General features: G+C 55.0%; 5 protein-coding genes across 5 annotated transcripts; 3 read left to right on the forward strand and 2 right to left on the reverse strand.

Annotated features, from left to right (window-relative positions):
* Nucleotides 1-2359: 2359 nt before the first annotated feature.
* Nucleotides 2360-4954, forward strand: HMPREF1541_05910 (uncharacterized protein; the record flags this gene model as incomplete). Its single annotated transcript, XM_008720247.1, has 1 exon — nt 2360-4954. One exon carries the CDS (start codon nt 2360-2362, stop codon nt 4952-4954), a length of 2595 nt encoding a protein of 864 aa, XP_008718469.1.
* A 669-nt stretch (nt 4955-5623) lies between these two features.
* Nucleotides 5624-8955, forward strand: HMPREF1541_05911 (uncharacterized protein; the record flags this gene model as incomplete). The annotated part of the gene is made up of 5 exons (XM_008720248.1): nt 5624-5730; nt 5787-6075; nt 6125-6484; nt 6539-6713; nt 6779-8955. 5 exons carry the CDS (start codon nt 5624-5626, stop codon nt 8953-8955), a joined length of 3108 nt encoding a protein of 1035 aa, XP_008718470.1.
* Nucleotides 8956-9657: 702 nt separating this feature from the next.
* Nucleotides 9658-11745, forward strand: HMPREF1541_05912 (uncharacterized protein; the record flags this gene model as incomplete). The annotated part of the gene is made up of 1 exon (XM_008720249.1): nt 9658-11745. The coding sequence occupies one exon, from the start codon at nt 9658-9660 to the stop codon at nt 11743-11745; it is 2088 nt and encodes a 695-aa protein (XP_008718471.1).
* Nucleotides 11746-11890: 145 nt separating this feature from the next.
* HMPREF1541_05913 (uncharacterized protein) lies at nt 11891-14064 on the reverse strand (the record flags this gene model as incomplete). The annotated part of the gene is made up of 3 exons (XM_008720250.1): nt 11891-13733; nt 13781-13913; nt 13971-14064. 3 exons carry the CDS (start codon nt 14062-14064, stop codon nt 11891-11893), a joined length of 2070 nt encoding a protein of 689 aa, XP_008718472.1.
* A 798-nt stretch (nt 14065-14862) lies between these two features.
* HMPREF1541_05914 (uncharacterized protein) lies at nt 14863-16818 on the reverse strand (the record flags this gene model as incomplete). The annotated part of the gene is made up of 4 exons (XM_008720251.1): nt 14863-15309; nt 15372-15645; nt 15722-16551; nt 16600-16818. The coding sequence occupies 4 exons, from the start codon at nt 16816-16818 to the stop codon at nt 14863-14865; spliced, it is 1770 nt and encodes a 589-aa protein (XP_008718473.1).
* Between the last annotated feature and the right edge of the window lie 849 nt (nt 16819-17667).

The following is a 17667-nucleotide window of genomic DNA, read 5'->3' on the forward strand; positions in this document are numbered from 1 at the left end:
CCAACCCTCTTGATGCCATGTTTGCCCATCGAAGCAATTCATATCGATAAACATGCCCTGGATGACTAGGTATAACGCAGAGACGTGCAGCCGAGACACTGCCCAAGGCTCTCGTGACAGCTAGCAGCTAGCAGCTTCCAGTTGACGGCGCCGACAGGACCAGAAATCAAATTACAGGCTTAGACTTCTGTATACATAACCAGCCATCAAGTGATACACCACTAAGCTGGCAAAATGGTCTTGAAAATTGCCCACTCAGCAGGAAAACAAGTCGTCGCATCATAGCACACACCGATCTCACACCACAGCGCAGCCCTCCCCAAAGGTTTTGACTAGTCAGCACATTATTTGATATACACCAACTTACGCTAACCAACTGGTAGGTGAAGAGGATATCACTAGCAACAGCTCTAGCCATGCTGGGCTTTCGCGTTGACCAGGGGTACCTGATCAGCACACCATGCACTTCGCAGTTTCCTGTTGTAATTGGGTGGATCGCATGGATATACCACGCCTGGTCATGCCGGAAACGAACGATAAAGCGGATCCCGTGAAGGTTTCGACGTTGGCTCCGAAGCTGGCTGGCTTGTAAAGTCAGATTGTCATCGAATGCGGAAGTATCGTAAGTTGAATACGCCGCTATCAACTCGTACCATGATACAATACCGGTTCATCAACCAATGACAGCCATGGACCGGCGTGGTCCTTTTGTACCCCTGGCCATCTGAGCAGCAGCTTGCACACCGGTTTGCTTCGTTCGAGCTTTGTTCACCAAAGCTGTTGACAAGATTGCATCAGTCCTTGAAAAACAGCAGTCATTACTGCGCGCTACTGCGACGCGCGCTGATGCTCTAAAACCTGCTACTTTCACGAGCACCCGCTCTTGAATCTCGGGGGCCTGTTGGGGACGCGAGCGACTTAGAGCGTGGGGCATCTGATACTCAAGGATCGCGCTCTCCAAGTCCCCACCGCCTGGACCCGAGACCGACAGCTCCTGCTATAGTGTTCATGAAGTCGGCGCATGATCTATAAGCCAGTAATGCACATCTCGACTCGACGACGAAGCGTCATAAGCACCAACGATTTGATAGCCTTCTAAAGAGAGCCGCCGATCTGTCGCAGACAGCTTCTGAAAGCCGAAAGTCAACTGGGCCCCAATGTGATGATGCCTATACCAAGAACCCGTTGGGAAGCAAGCGATGCCAAAGGCCCGCGCATGGCGTCTGGGTCAGTCACGAATGGAAACTACGCCAGTGCGGAATGATATCTGCAGCTTTGTCCGGACCCATCGTGGCCGTAAACGAAGACGTGTAAAATTCCCCATGTGTGATACAGAATGGTGGAGCATTTTGAACGATCTTGTGTAAAGACCAAGTCCTTCGTACACGTTGCAATTCAATACTAAAAAGGGAATCGACTGCTGACTTGGTTCTCCAGACGCTAAATGCAGATCTGCTTCCGCACGAGTTCGACGCCGTTCAACCGCCGTCTGTCTATTTGGCACTGCCAGGTTTCCATCTGCAAGTTCCAGTCTGACGGCGCGATAGTTGTGCTGCCACCATCCCAATCGTGCTGTATCGCGCCAAGTCACGGGGGACAAGCTGGATGCTCATCCTCATGGGCAGGTGAGTTGTAGAGCATCAGGCGACCAGTGTCGGGGCACGGGTGCTAGGGAGTATGAGCGGTGACTAGCGCCTTCAGGCCTTCTTGCGAGTAACACATTGCAAAGGATATCAAATCGACAAAGGCACTCTGAGCATTGACAGGCAATAGTCTAACTACCTCTATTGCGGCATCCCAGCATGGTGTCCGGGGTCGTTAGCTATATTGAGCATACCGCTATAGCACTTCGCCTCCGCCCGCGACTGGTGTCAGCCCATGAAGAACATTCACTATCTCATTATCAAGCCCCATAATGAGACTGCTTGCGAGTCGAATACTCTACAACGAAGTGTACGCATCTCTTGTGTCCGGGGGACACCTGGAAACCTCAGGCAGTGAATGAGCGACCCCGCTTGTTCCAGCCCTGCCAAGCCTTTTCCCGCCTGCGCCACTGCCTCCTCAGCGACAGTGACTCGTCCTCGTTTCCTCCATCGATTTGCCCTAGGCTTTCTCCCCCAAATGCTTCAGTGACTCGTTACAATGACTCTTACCATCTAGCCCTCTTGATTCTGACCATTTTCTCCCATCAGACGTCCGCAACAAGCTGACCGTTCTCACAATGTGCCTCTACCAGTCGCAAATGATGTTCTACTCCCGCACAGTCACTCGTCCTTTACCACAGCCGTTACCGTTACCTTTATTACGACGGTGAGAGTAGAAACAGTGCGCAAGCATCAAAGCGGCTTGTGTATTAAAGATGTCGTCTATATTTACATATCAAGATGAGCCGCCTCGAATACAGAGTCCGTGGTCTACACCAGGCAATACAACACCTCAGATTCAAGGTGTAGCTACCTCGCATGACACAGCTCTGTTGAGACCCAGCGACAGGACGAGATTAGAGCCGGAGAAACAAGATGGTCCATGCGAATACAAGCTGCATCTGCTCCTTCGGGCCCGGCGCCAATTCGCCTCCATGTCAACAAGTACAGAAGGTCTCCCTGCCCCAAACCGTTCTCCTGCTGCGGCCAGTCTTCCCAATAGTGGACGGTCTTTCAGTGATATTGCGCTCCACCGTTCAACGTACCAGCCCTCCCCGCAAACGCGACAAGCCCGTCTGCAACAGCCAACGACACAACTCCTATGGCGGCTCCAGCAGTCATCGCCCTTCCACTCTTCATCTAATGCCGAGCTGGTCCTGCCCGTACTACCCGAGGCAACTCCTCGCTTAGGTGTGCCTGAGCGTCCAGCCAAATTACTGCCCGGGCTCGAGGAGAGCCAAGGAGCATTGTACGAAATCGGTGTTGCTGACGATGGAACTCTTGTGGGTCTTGCCCACGATGAGCTCGAAGAGTCCCTTAACAACCTTCGCGCCATGGCTGCTAGTCTTGGCTGTGTTATCGACATCCTTCGCAGAGTAACTGTCGGCAGCTGCGAATGGGCTCCTATCGATGACTCAGATGATGCCAAACTGGCCACAGGAGATCTACTCGTTGCTGAGGTCCTCGTACGCCCTGATTCGAGAGTTATGCCTGATATCGAGTTAGCCCCCGCCGGCGTGCACGATGAAGTTGCCCCGGTAGGTGGAGGTGTGCCGTCCAAGGCAGGTGCTGAGCAATTGAGAGTGGCCTTGGCTGGCTCATCGGCTGCTGGCAAGTCATCACTTCTGGGAACGCTCACTACATCATCGACGGATAACGGAAGGGGCAAAAGTCGGCTGTCGCTGCTCAAGCATAGGCACGAAATCGCTTCTGGCATCACCAGTTCGGTTGCCCACGAACTACTGGGTTACAAGCGTGGCAGCATGACGAATGGTGTGGTTGTGAATTACGCATCTGGGGATGTCACGACTTGGACTGACATCCATGGACTGGCCGATCGCCTGTGCTTCATTTCAGACTCTCCTGGCTTGTCGAGATTCGCAAAGTCCACCTTTCGAGCACTGGTCTCGTGGAAGCCGGACTGGACGATGTTCTGCGCTGCTGCTCATGACGGCGATCCTGCGTCGACAACAGAGCTCCAAAACTCGAATCTCATTGCTCACCCAGGGGCCGATGCAACTGATTTCACACTGGCGCACCTTGACCTCTGTTTGCGGCTCAACCTGAGATTGTTGGTCGTCATCACGAAGATGGACGTTGCTACCAAGGTCAGTCTCCGGACGTGCCTCTCGAAAATCCTTTCTGCGCTGAAAAATGCAGGGCGAAAGCCGGTTCTGCTCAGTACAGCTTCTACGCCATTGCCTGCCTTTGCTTTGGACTCGAGTGATGCATTGCCCGACTTGCAGAGGATACGCTTAGACGAGCAAACTGAAATCGACAAGGCGATCGCTATGATTCAGGATGAATCATCTACGGTGCCTATTGTTATGACGAGCGCCGTCACCGGGAGCGGCATTGGCAAGGTTCATACATTTCTGAGTCAACTTCCATTGACGAGCGATCATCCACCGGCTCCTACCGAGGTATCTCAGGCTGGGCATGTGCCGATGTTCTACATCGATGAGGTCTTCGGTATCCCGCCTGTACGAATTTACAATGCCGATCCCTCGACCAAGCTAGGAGGATCTGCTGGTGTTGTCCTGTGCGGCAGGATTGCGCATGGCAAGATCCAGATAGGTGACCTGATGTGGATTGGGCCGTTCTCAGCTGATGAGACAATGATTGATGCAGCGCTACCTCGCTCCAAATCTTTCAGTGCGCACGACCTCCGCAGGGCTTCTCACAGCACGAATGGGTTATTCACGAAGCCGGCGAATGATGCTGGAACTCTAAGTCAGCCTCCTTTCCTACTGGTCAAGGTGGTGTCGCTGCGAAATTTGCGGCTGCCAGTCCTGCAGCTACGAGTCGGTGAGACGGGTACGATCGGCGTAGAACCCGATGGCTCTAGCCAGGAGTCAATGTCGTTGCAGAGGGCGCGAAAGGGTATGGTCCTAGCCAAGAGCAAGGATAGTCCGTCCGGGTACCGAAGTTTAGTGGCCATATTCCCTTCCAAGGACTTCCTTGTGCCCTCGCCACCTATGCTTCTCGGCGGCCACGCCATCGCGTACTTGAACAGTATTCGTGCCGCCGTCAAAGTCGTGGCGCTGGCCCTGGTAGAGGATGAGGTGGCCGAGCCTTCATCTCCTGGCGCGATGTTCCCGTTCGATAGCGATCAGCTCGATAATGAGGATCTGTCTGGGCGAGAAGTCAGGATCACGCTAAGATTCGTCAGTACGGTGGAATTCGCGGAAGTGGGTGATCAGGTATTGGTGGTGCCGACGGTGAGCGCGGCCGGGCCTGTGGCGGGTCCTGGGCTCGGATCGACGGGGCTGGCGGGCTTTGTTGGGTCGATTACTGAGGTGGTGCCATGAGAGAGCACTTGTGTAGCCCTTAGTTAGATAATGGTATTGCCGTGTCCTTCGAGATCAGTAATATTACCCTACCGGCTCGATTTCCTGCTTCCATCCATTGAATTAGGTCTCTGTCCGTTACGAACCTTCACCGCATCTGGTCGCCCTGCTAAGTCACCCGGACTTAACATGTGCTCCCTGCTTCTAGCCGCGCATCGGTGGCTTATATTGTCACCGCAAGTACCTGGTGTAGCAAGTAGTCTGTCCTTCAATTTGCCAAGGCTGAGAGACAAGCCTCCCGAACTCCAATGTGTGGCCGAGGCCGATCGCGATCACCAGATCGTCTAGTCGGGCTTATTCAGATGTCTAAAAGGCTGCCGGGACGGATAACGGGTATTCAACAGAGTCTCGACGTGGTCGCGGCGACAAGGCCAGAGCGACCTGGATGCCCGAGTTCAAAAGCGGGTTAGCGCAATTCATAATTAGGCTGGTACGCCCCGCGTCGACAGGAAGCTGGGCAAGACTGTTGAGATTTCTTCAGCCTGATGGTCAGTCATGATCTCTCAGCCTGTCGATGAGTTATCGACGAGGGTTGTCCGTACAGGAGCCCATTCTATTCACTTTAGCACCGGCTTATTGATCCTCTGACGGTGACACTCACGCTAGCTAAAAGCGAGCCAACCTAAGCCTATGGAAGACGGCAGCGCCGGCCCGGCGAACGTGCCTGGGGCCCACCCCCGGGGGCTCCATCAAGTGTGGCCGACGACTCACCAAGCCAAAGACGATACCACGATCGAGTATGTTCGATGAGACGCGTCTTTTTGAGTGAGCATTGACTGAGACAAACCCGCAGTATCATCGCCATCCACGGGCTCGAGACCGAGTCACCACGAACGTGGGAGTGGAGAGGCAAAGATGGAATCGTCAACTGGCTCACCGACGAGAACATGCTGCCGGCGAAAGTGCCAACCGCGAGGATCTACACCTACAATTGGAACTCCAGATATTTTCGAGACGCGCCTGTCCAGACGCTACTCGGCCACTCTGATAGCCTCCTCAAGTCTATTGATCGAGGCCTAGGACTGCTACGACGGCCACTGATTTGCATAGCATCTTGCTTTGGCGGTCTGATTTTGGCCAAGGTATATTGAGGTATGGTCGCAGATTGCATCTCAAGGCTAATAAGCCTAGGCTATACAAATGTCGTGCGAGGCAGAGAATGAGCACCCATACCTCAGGCAGTATCTTGTGGGTGTGATCTTTCTTGCCACGCCGTTCCGGGGCAGCGACGCAGCAGCTCAGGCGCAATGGCAAGTATTCGTAGGAGGAATAATGGGAAGGCAGACCTCACAAGAGTTAGTCGAAGACCTCAATCGTGAGGACAAGCACCTCAAAGAGCTCACTCAGTCATTCGCCGAGACCGCCAACCGGATACATCTTGGCCTATACTGCTTCTATGAGACTTTACCGTCAGAGATTTTGAAGGCGGTGCTGATGCCTGGTCGGCTCCTTGAGCTTGTCCAGGTGATCCAAAGCAAAACAAGGAAGCTTGTGAGTTATGTGCTGTCGGCATGGAGGTTTTACACCACTGACATCTTACTATAGCTCGTAACCCAAAACTCAGCTTGTCTTGATGGCGTGCCACGTCAAGGACTTGAGGCAACGCACTCTGGCATGAACAAGTTCAGAGGACCAGCTGACGCCAATTTCAAGCATGTTGCAGCAAACGTTCAGCAGCTCGCATTACAGGCATGTGCCATTCTAGACCAACGGAACAAAGGTACGTAATCCTGAATTGGATTCGTGCAAGCAGACCATGCTAAAGTCTTCTGTTCTGAGAAATAGAATTTCCTCGAGTGCATTTTACTATGCCCGTTGACCGCAACGAGCACTTTGTTGGGCGCAACGATATGCTGACATGGCTCTGCGAAAGGGTCCCTCCAGCCAAAGGCAAAGATCGTTGTCAACGCACAGCTATCCACGGTCTTGGGGGTATAGGCAAAACTCAGCTGGCTGTCGAGGCCGCGTACCGTACTCGCGATCAAGATCCAGAATGCTCCATATTTTGGGTATCAATGGTGACAGCCAATACCTTTAAAACAACGTATCAGGACATCGGTCGCAAGCTGCAGGTACCTGGTATCAATGAAGACAAAGCAGATATCAAGATTCTGGTCAAGGGAGCCCTTGCCGACGCTGCAGCTGGCCGCTGGTTGCTTGTGTTGGACAATGTCGACGATTGCGAGCTTCTTTTCGGTGAAGAGCGCCTATGCGAGTGGCTTCCATCAAGCTATCGTGGTTCCATCCTGATTACAACCCGGTTTGAGGAAATCTGCATCAAACTTGGGCTCGCTCGAGCCAACATACTGACTGTGAGCGAGTTGACAAACGAAGAGGCAGCGAAGATGTTGACAGCTCAGCTTCGTGCGAACCATCCATGCAACCCAGACGACGTAATGGCAATATGTCAACTGCTGACAAACCTTCCCTTGGCACTGAATCAGGCTGCTTTCTACCTGGCTACAACAGGAGTTTCTGCGGCCAAGTACCTACGTTACTGCCAAGAGAGCGACCAACGGCTGGTCCAGTTGCTAGGCCATGACACAGATGGTCAAGAAGGGCGATCCCAGGAAGTCAGCAAAGCAGTGACCACCACCTGGCTCATCTCCTTCAACCATATTGCACGAGACCGGCCACTGGCAGCACAGCTATTGAGCACGGTAGCCTGGTTGGTCGAGAAGGATGTACCGATCGCACTGTTCTTGCAACAAGGACTGGATGAAATCGACCTAGACCGAGCTGTTGGTACTCTTCGAAACTACGCCTTCATTACTCTGCGAGAAGATGCAACATCATTTGACGTACACCGACTTGTGCAAATAGTCACACGCAATTGGTTACGCGAGCAGAGTGAGGAGAGCCATTGGATCGGAAGAGTAATTGGACTGCTGGCAAACGGATACCCCTTTCCGAGATTCGAGAACCGCGAAGTCTGGCAACGGTATCTGCCGCACGCCACGCGTGTGGCCGGATACGCAGCTGATGGCTTCGAGAATGTCGATTGTTTAGTTTTGTTGTCTCACATTGCTGAAAGCAGCTTTTTTCTTGGCAACTATGTAGAAACAGAGAAGACGTACAGGAAAATGATCGATGGTGCAACGCGTCAACTAGGAGCGCATCATGGGGCCACCATGATGGTCATGAACAACTTGGCTACGGTTCTTTCGTGTTTGGGACAATACACTGAAGCAGAGGAGCTGGAGCGACAGGTATTGGCCATAAGAATAGAGCAACTGGTCGAGAATCACCCTGCGACGTTAAGTGGTATGAAGATACTGACTACAGTACTCTCGGGTCAGGGCGATATCCTGGAGGCAATACAGCTGCTCCGACAGACGATAACGCCACAGCACCAAGTGGGAGGGAAGGATTATTTAGAGACACTTACCAGCATGCAAAACTTGGTGTTGACTTGGCATGGTATGGGCAGAGCCACTGATGCACAGCACCTGCTTCAACTGATACTGGACCTTCAGGGCCAACAACTTGAAGCAGATGATCCAGACACACTTCTCAGCATGCAAAGTTTGGCTCTGGTATTTCTGGAGCAGCGCAAGTATGACGAGGCAGAGCAACTGTGCCGAAAGACAGTGGATCTTCTGAGGCAGCGACCAGGAGCAGATCATCCAGACACACTTGCGAGCATGGTCCTCCTGGCTCAAGTCACCTCAAAACAAGGTAGAAGCTCTGAGGCGATGCTCATATTCCGACAGACCCTGGATCTCATGCGCCAGCGTCTAGGCCCAGATCACCCAGTCACACTGGTGACTATGCACTACTTCGCTTTGGCATATGCAAATCATAGCGAGTACTTTGAGGCAGAGCAGCTATTTCGCGAGACACTGCATCTGAAAAGACTACGATTAGGAGCAGTGCATAAGAGTACACTGAATACTCAGCGCCACCTGGCGCGTGTACTTCACAAGCAAGGCAAGCTTGAGGATCTGGAAAGCGACCTATGAAAGTGACATCAGATACTGGGAAGGTCTAGAAACACCACACCATACAGCAGAACTGTCAAAGACCTGTGTTGGGTGTGCGACAAAATCAACGCAAGCCTCCCCAAGCTCGGTACACTCACAGCCGAGTCTTTTGGGCGTCATTCGCTGCGAACTGCGAGTCGAGAGGAGCGGCCTTCCCGTCAATTTCGTCGGCCCCCGGGTGCTGACCCATCATCGCCTTTCAGGCAGTGAAAGTCTTGGCGCTCCAGGCTTGACTGACACCGAGCAGAGATGGCGCAGATAATTGAACGTTTGAGGCATTAGACGGGTAACAGGCTGTTGAGCGAGCGCTTCATGTACCGTTCACTTCAACTTATTCAAAGTTATCGTCCACCAGAGCGTCCTGCTCAATACAAGTTTTCCATATCAATGCCTGGCTTAGGTAAAGGATGGCAGCTCTCCCGTGATTGGCCAAGCACTGACTCGCCACGACGACCGAGCCGAGGTACAAGGGAAAGCCGACCTCCCATGCGCGTGCTTGTTCAAAGAGAACTGAGGGAGCGTATCGGCATCATACATGTCAAGTAATTTCGCGGCAAACATTTGTGGTTTCGTTCTTACTCTGCATGTTCGGAGCACATAGCGCCAGCGGCTTAGCTTTCTCTTGAGGCCAGCACAGCATATGTAGCACATAAAGCACATCCTCGACACAACGCCTGCACCATGGCGACGTCCACGCCCACGCCCTCGTCCGCAACAGCGGGCTTCTTCCAGCCCTTCCCCGCCGTCCAGCCCTCCTACACCTCTCCCACCCACAACACCACCAATCCAAATACCGCCTCCAAAGCAAATCCAACCGACGACCCCACCATCCCCCGCCTCCTAGCCCTCTACCTCCCCCAACCCACACCGCCCACCCTCACGGCCCACCTACACGCCCTCTCCCGTCAAACCCTCTCCCCAACCACGCTCCACCACGCCTCCCTCGCCGACACCTCGCCACCCACGCTCTCCCCGCTCACCACCTTCGGCGCCCCCAACACGGCGCCCTCGCAACTCCAAACCTCGCTTTCTTGGCAACACCTCTTGGCCTCGCAGACCAGGCACGGTATCGTGGGGCATGGGTACGCGCAGGCCGAGCACCACGACGAGGTTACTGAGGCAGTTGTAAGGGGGCGGGGGAGGGGTGCCGGAGGGTGGAACCGCCGCGTGTACCAGTTCCTGCTCAACCACGTCTGGGACCCGTCGTCGGCCGGGGTGGTGTGTCCGGCGGCCATGAGTGACGGGGCGGCGGCGTTGTTGCGGGAGCAGGTTAGGGTGTTGGAGGAGGGGATGGCGGGAAACAGGGACAGGGAGAAAAAGGCGGTGTTTCAGCACGCGTACGAGAGGCTCGTCACGTTGGATCCCGAGCGGGGGTGGCGGGCGGGCCAGTGGATGACGGAGCGGAGTGGGGGGAGTGACGTGCGCGAGACGGAGACGGTGGCGACGAGGTTGGGGGCGGGGGAGCTGAGGACCTTGAAGAAGAGTGGCGTGGACGTCGATGCCGTGGGGATGGAGTTGGGGGATTGGGAGGTGAGTGGGTTTAAGTGGTTCAGTAGTGCGACGGATGCGGACTGTGCGCTGTTGTTGGCGAAGACGGCGGGAGGCAAGGGGAAGGGGAGGGTGAGTTGCTTTTACGCGCCGGTTAAGAGGAGGGAAGTCGGGGAGGGGTCTAGGGTGGTTATGAATGGCGTGAGGATCTCGAGGTTGAAGAACAAGTTGGGGACGAAAGCGGTGCCGACGGCGGAGCTGGAGTTGAAGGGGATGAGGGCGTGGTTGGTGGGGGAGGAGGGTGAGGGAACCAGGGTCATCAGTCGGCTGCTGAATATTACGAGGCTGCATACGGCGAAAGGCGGCGTGGCGTGCTGGGGGAGGGGGCTGGCGATCGCGAGGGCGTGGGCTGCTTGCCGGCCTGTCAAGAATCCGGAGGGTGGTAAGGTGCTGTTGGTGGAGAATCGGCAGCATGTGAGGTGGATGGCGGATGAGACGGTCAAGTACCGAGCGTACACGAGTCTGTACATGTTCGGCGTGGCGCTGTTGGGTGTGAGTGAGATCGACGGACTGGTCGGGACCACAAAGGCGGATGAGCTGGGCTTGATTCCGAAGGACACAAAGGCGGCACTGTCGTTGTTGCGGCTGCTGACGCCCGTCATGAAACAGGCATGCTCGTTGGCCGCCGTTCAGGGTCTGAGAGAGTGTATGGAGTCCATGGGCGGCGTGGGCTACTGCGAGAACACGGAAGACAACGGTGTATTGAATGTTGCGCGGCTGTTGAGGGACGCCAATGTCAATCCCATCTGGGAGGGCACCACCAGTGTGCTGGCGGAGGATCTGCTCCGAGCTTTGAGAGTGGGTAGTGGACAAGCTCGACAGACACTGGATGGGATTGTGGGAACATGGCTGAAGACTGCCTTGGGCGGGTCGCGTGCCACAGAGGTCTTCGCCAGAGAAATACAAACCATTCAAGGGAGGTATGAGAGGTTGCAGAAGCTGATCAGCACCAAGAGCGAGGACGAGCTGTTGTGGCAAGGCAGGGTGGTCGTCCGCCTTCTCGCAGACATTACTTGCGCAGTACTTCTGCTGAAAGATGCGCTCGCGGACGGAGACGAGATTGCTGTCGCGGTTGCAAGGCGTTGGGCACTTATGATCGGCGGAGGAGACACAACAGAGGCTGATGATTGGGAGGCGGAGGCTCAGATGGACAGGAGGATCTTCATGGGTGAGATGCCAGCTGGTCATTCAAGTGAGTTCAAGGGTCGAGCGAAGCTCTAAGCGCATGATGTGTCGAAAAGATGGAGGCATAGAGCGTGGAGCCCGAAGCCCGTTGAACCAGTCGTCAAGCGAAACTTACTCAGCATCAGCGTCATTCAGTCTTGATGTGTATTGTACTGGCTATGCTTAGTCTATGGAAAACAAGCTAGGCCTGTGGAAACTGCTCTGTAAACCAGCTCCCCGGGTCATCCGTGTTGGCAGGCCATAGAAAATCCTCATCAAACTTCCAATCGAATGTACCTAGCATAGGGCCAAGATCGCGCTCATTTGTATTCGACGATGGCGGCGGCATGGCAGGCAGTGTCTCAGGGACACCGTTCTCCGACCTGTGAAGCCCGCCATCGAAGTGTCGTGCTTCGCTCGTAGAGGGGATTGCGACCGCCATCCTGATATCTTCCGCATCAAGGGGGAGCATGTATCGATACTCGCCCGCCGCATTCGGTGGACTGAACCGCCGCAAAAGGGTCTTAATACCGGAGTTGATGTGGTTCGCCAGATGCATCCTACCAACTTGTTGCGTCATCTCATCCAATACCCGAGTCAAGTCTGTGACCAGAGATAGCACATTTGCCGTTGCAAAGGTCAATCCCAGTGAGGAAAGGTCTTTCGGAATCACAAGCCGCGTTTTGAAGGTCGTTGCAGGATCGGACGCAGCGAACGCCACGGCTAGCTTCACAAGGAAAGTAGCACACATGGCAATCATGGTGTGAGTAAAGATAGGCACGCCCACTAGCGCTAGTCGTAGATCTTGATCTTCGACAATCAGTCTCAGCGTGCTTCTTGCTGAATTGATGGCCACATTAGCAGCTTCGCGACGATCCCAACTCAGATTCACTCCCGAGGCGTTCTGGCCAGGTATGGTCGAGATGCCTCTGAGGGACAGCGAGTTGAGCTGGAAAAGTGCGAAGTGGTAATAGAGCACAACACCTTTCGAAGGGTAGGCGCCATATACTGGCATGTCGACCGATCTGAGGCGCCATGACGTCCTCCACTGATCGACTGCGATGCTAAAAGAACGAAGCTTCTCGTAGTCGGAGTCACTGAGTTCGAGCTCTGGATCGGTCCCGTACAGCACGTAAGCTTCAGTCAGAATTGGCCAGAGACTCAGTTGTGCTGATAGTCGGATGTCGCCGTCTGTTGCATCCGGGCCAGCGAGAAACTTGTCTACTCCACGGATCGCGGCGTCGTTGAACATGATCGGAGGTCGTCCATGTGCTATGCTGAACTGGTGGTCGCAAATATAGAGGACGTACCATAGCTGGACTAGTGTTCTGGCTTCTGTGTGACCTTGGACAAGGTCTCGAAACGCCATGTGTAGGTTCATCTCCGTGGCCATTCGAATGGCCAGGCCACATAGCCTCCAGCTCAGACTGTTGATATAGAAAGCTCCAATGCAGAGGCCTCTGATGTCATCCAGGCTTTGACTCCGAGACATACTGGCGTCGCGGATGAGAGCAGTGAATATTTCATAGCAGGCGTGAAATGATTGTTCGCGACCGGGGGTGTGTAAGGCAGCCACGGTCAGGACGGCGGCGGTGAGGAGGGCGGATGATTGCCGGGATTGCTCAAGATCAGGGTGCGGGCACAGCACACCGGCCCAAAGAAGCGTATTGAGCCTCGTTCGGTACTGAGTGAACAGGTACTCGGCCTCTGTTATGGAAACGTGTCCCTGTGCGATGAAGTCGGAATCTCGAGGGTCGTGCTCGGCTGAGCGAACCGGTTGCAAAGCTCCGTTTTGCGTCAAGCTATGCAGGATTCTCATCGGAGCTGTCACAAGACCGTTATCTTCGGGCGCTGACTCCGTCGTCGCAACGCCCGAAAGATCTGTGGGAGGATCGACGAGACTTCGAGATGTCGCCGGCCCGCTTGGTGTGGGGGGCGCCTGGCCATTGGCGAAGGCAGCAAGCTCAGGTAGTTGACTGTGCCGCAGCAGATATTGTACGGCGGACTTCAGTTGCTCACGTTCCGCAGCCGCTTCAGCCTTCCATCTAGTCATTTGGTCAGCCAGTCCAGCATACCATGGAATCCAACATACTGTGCATCGTCATCAATGAACTTTTGCGCAAAGTTGAAAGGCACGCATTCAATGCCGCTTCGAAGACATTTGTTGCAAGCTGTTTGACCTGCCTGCACTTCGCATTTGATCTTATGCTTCTTGCACTCTGCACCTAAACACCCGAGCGTTAACGACTGCCATCTGGGGGGTGCAAGGTGGAGATGCTCACAAGCTCGAGTCAGTCGCGTCTTTGGCGGGCGATCGCCGAGCTGCGACAGAAACGGTTGATCTTCATCATCCTCGCGCGGCCGCTTGACGCTCATGCTGAGCGCGCATCGTCACCGGTCCCACGGCATCTGACAAGGGGCGAGCTCGACGAGCTGGGCCACTTATGATCAAGGTTTTGCAGCTTCTGAGCGCCAAGACTATGGAGCTACCCCCACGCATGCCACGCCCCGGGGGGTTCGGGAGGGGGGTGGTGCCAAGCATCCTTTGCCGAGGGTTCGTACCGTATGCAACAGGGCATGCATTGCGAGGTTCCTCTCTCAACAATAAGCACGTAAGAGCAGCCATGTGCGCTAGAGGTGCCATGCTGTCTTCTGACGAAATTGTGCGGACCTGACTACTATCGCGCCGCAACGAAAGCAGAAGATGCGGACGCGGAGCCGTACATGCCGACATATGTAACGTCTATATTCATATGTATGTATCGGCCGTGTCTTCGTCATGGACATTATCTGCTCTATATATGTTTCTCTTTCCGCTAGAAGACCAGCAACCAGCATTTGCAAACAAAACCCAAAGAGAAAAGCGTAGCCAAATGTCCTTCCCTGGTCGAATTAAATGACTGTCGAGCCGTGGTCTAGTTGCGCAGTGAACCAAGAAGCGAGAAAAATCCGACCTTGAGCGCAGTGGGGTCGTTCATCGGTAGAAAAGGAAGTCATCGCCTTGGTTCGAGCCGGCGCCCGGGGTAGCAGGGTGTTCGTCGCCTCACCGACTTGCCGCCTCGCTAAGACAACGAAGCTTTGCCGGAAGGAGATAGAGGGTGGGCCGATCGCAACTCCACACCCTTCCGCACTCCCCGATACTGCCTCTCCCCAACAGCATGGAAGCCGTCATACTCAAAGCAGCAAATCCCCCTTTTCATTTTCTCCCTCCATCTCAGGCTCCGGCGTGCTGACAGCTCGGAACCGAACTGAAATGCCGTTCTCCGGCTTCACCACCACAATGCCGACCTGCTCAGGCCGATGGCTCTGCTCGAGCGTCCACTCAAAGTTGGCGACCAACGACGCAATGACGCGGCGCAGCTCGGCTTTCGCGAAGCGCTCGCCCGTGCAGCCCTTGGGGCCCTTGAGGAAGGTCAGCATGCCGTAGTGGTTGGCGGCGCCGCCGTGCTCGTTGAGCGTGCCGAAGGGTGGGGAGGCGTCGTCAGCAGCAGCAGCAGCAGCCGTGGCGGGCTTCTCGCTGTTGATAGTGGCGGCCGGAGGGTCGATCCAGCGGTGGGGGTTGAAGTGTGAGGCGGTGGGGCCCCAGATGTCTTGGGACCGGCCCATGGCGTAGGGAGAGATCTGGGAGAAAACGTGAGCAAGTGGTCTTCGCGGGGAGGGTTAGTTTGGGAAAGAGGCCATACAATGACATAGGTGCCGGCTCGGACGGGGTGGCCGGCGATGGAAGTGTTGCGGACGGTCTTGCGCAATGTAATTGGCAGAGGTGGCTCAAGGCGCATCATCTCGCTGAGGACGGCGTTGAGCAGAGTCATGTGCTCATACTGGGATTCGTTGATGGGGGCGCTACCGGCGCGCAGGCCGAAGAAGGCGAGCTCTTCCCGAAGCTGGGCCTGCAGCTGGGGGTTCTGGGTGAGCTGGTAGACGGTCATGGCGATGAGCGCGGCGGTGCTTTCGTGGCTACACATGACATCAGTTTGTCAGATTCTAGAAACACCGGTGGCGTGGGGGCGAGTGGCACATGGGTGTAACTCACGCAGCGGCCATCAGAATGAGCAGTTCATCCGAGCACTCTTGCGGAGTGAACTTTTTGGACTGGATGACTTCAGTCAAGAAGTCCTGCGGGCACTTTTCACCTCTCTCAAGCTTCTGCACTCGCTTCATCACTGCCTGCAGGGAGATTGCATTGACCGTCCGGGCAGCCTCGTCCATGGATTTATCCAATTGGTGGGGGAAAGCATCAACCAGCCAGCGTGGAGCAGTGTTATGCCACGCATATTGGCTCATCTTGGTTTTCGAACCTGTAAAGATAGTCTGGTACGCGGCCAGGATTGGCTTGACCTCTGGCGTTTCAACCAATCCCCAGTCGTCTCCGAAACCGACAACACACGCGACATCCAGGGCGAATCGCGTAGCCCAATCACAGATGTCGATTACTGTGCCGTCATTCGTCTGCGATGCTGACCCCTGATCCCAGGCAGCCTTGCGACTCAAAGCTTGGATTAACCTCTCTGATTTCTCGGAGAGCATGGGTTTGAGAGCATCGACGTTACGAGGCTGAAATACGGGGGCAATAGCCCTTCTTCTGCGCTTGTGGGAGTCCCCCTCATGCGTGACAAGCCCTGCGGCCATGAAACGTCTCGTGTATCGCCGGAACGCGCTAGTCTTTTCAAAGTCGTAGGCTCTTGCGAACAGGACATCTCGGAGGCTTTCAGCTCCTGCCACGATCAAGTACTCTGCTCCCAGCATGCCTCGGAACCACACCAAGCCATTGTTCGGGATGTTGTTGACCCAGTCTGCGACTTGACGGCCAAGGGGAATACTGAATACAGCTCCAACGTGGCCGGTCAGAAGACCACCACGCGTCTATCGGTCTGGTTAGCCGACGACTTCCTTCTTTCTGTATAACCTTACCGAAGGTTGTGGGAGATCTCGAAGGACACTAAATTGGGGTCGAATCAAGGATCGCCACAGAATGTAGCCCAGCACATCCGTGACAAGCAACGCTAGCAATGCCACTATCCGGATACCGGGAAAGTAGACGTGTGGGTGGTAGACGGCAATGGTGATGCTGAGAGCAACATACTGCAATACGAGCAGAGAGCCCAAAGGGATGATGGTTGGGATCTTCATGGTTGGGCAGCGGCGAATGGGTTGGTTACACAAGTGAAAGGCCTCAGGCAGCGCAAGACGAGGAGGGTATGTATCCGAGGGACCTGTTGTATACTTCGGGCAGCTGTGCCCATGTCACCATTCCGGGAAGCGTCTGCTATCTTCTGCCGTGAAGGGCGAAAGCTACACCGAGCCGCTGGAGCTGCCGTGAGGCCCAACGTCCATTCAGTGCATTCACTGGTGCTGAGACGTTCCCGAAAGTCAAGACTCCTCCTCTTGGGCCGGCCTCGGGATAGGAATGTTGGTAACATGTTGATCCACCTTGGGAGGGTTCGCCACGCAGACGGGCATCAGGAATGTGCAAGCCGTATTGGCGCGCGCGTCGAATGGTTCGTTCGACCCGGTCCGTCGACGTGGGTGGCTGCAACGTCGCGACTCCATCGTGGTGAGTTTTTCCCTCGAAGAATCGGAGCCCCATCGTTATCTGCGAGGAACGTCGATCGTCGAATCGCCAAAGGGGGGCCAGAGTCCCAAAAGCCGGGCGGCCGGCAGAGGGCGGTTCCATGTGATAGAGGGATATACAGAGGTAGGTTGTTATGCAACTGGTTTCCCCACTTTGCTGCGGGTGACACCTGGCTAGTCTTTTTGCCAGCTGTCACACAGCGCTTGGCCACTGTAGGTAGGTTATAATATACTCTCCAATCGATCGCTCCGAACCGCTCGCTAGGCCCTGTTGGGTCCCATCATCGAACGGCGTTTTCGCGTTTTCGCGCGGCCTTCCTGCGGCCGCACGACAAAGACCCTTCGCCACCATGTAATGGTGCAGGATCCGCTGCGGAGGCATGTACGTGGTGTTCAAGTTGACAGTGG

The sequence above is a fragment of the Cyphellophora europaea genome (genome assembly GCF_000365145.1).
Source record: "Cyphellophora europaea CBS 101466 unplaced genomic scaffold supercont1.5, whole genome shotgun sequence".
NCBI lineage: Eukaryota > Fungi > Ascomycota > Eurotiomycetes > Chaetothyriales > Cyphellophoraceae > Cyphellophora > Cyphellophora europaea.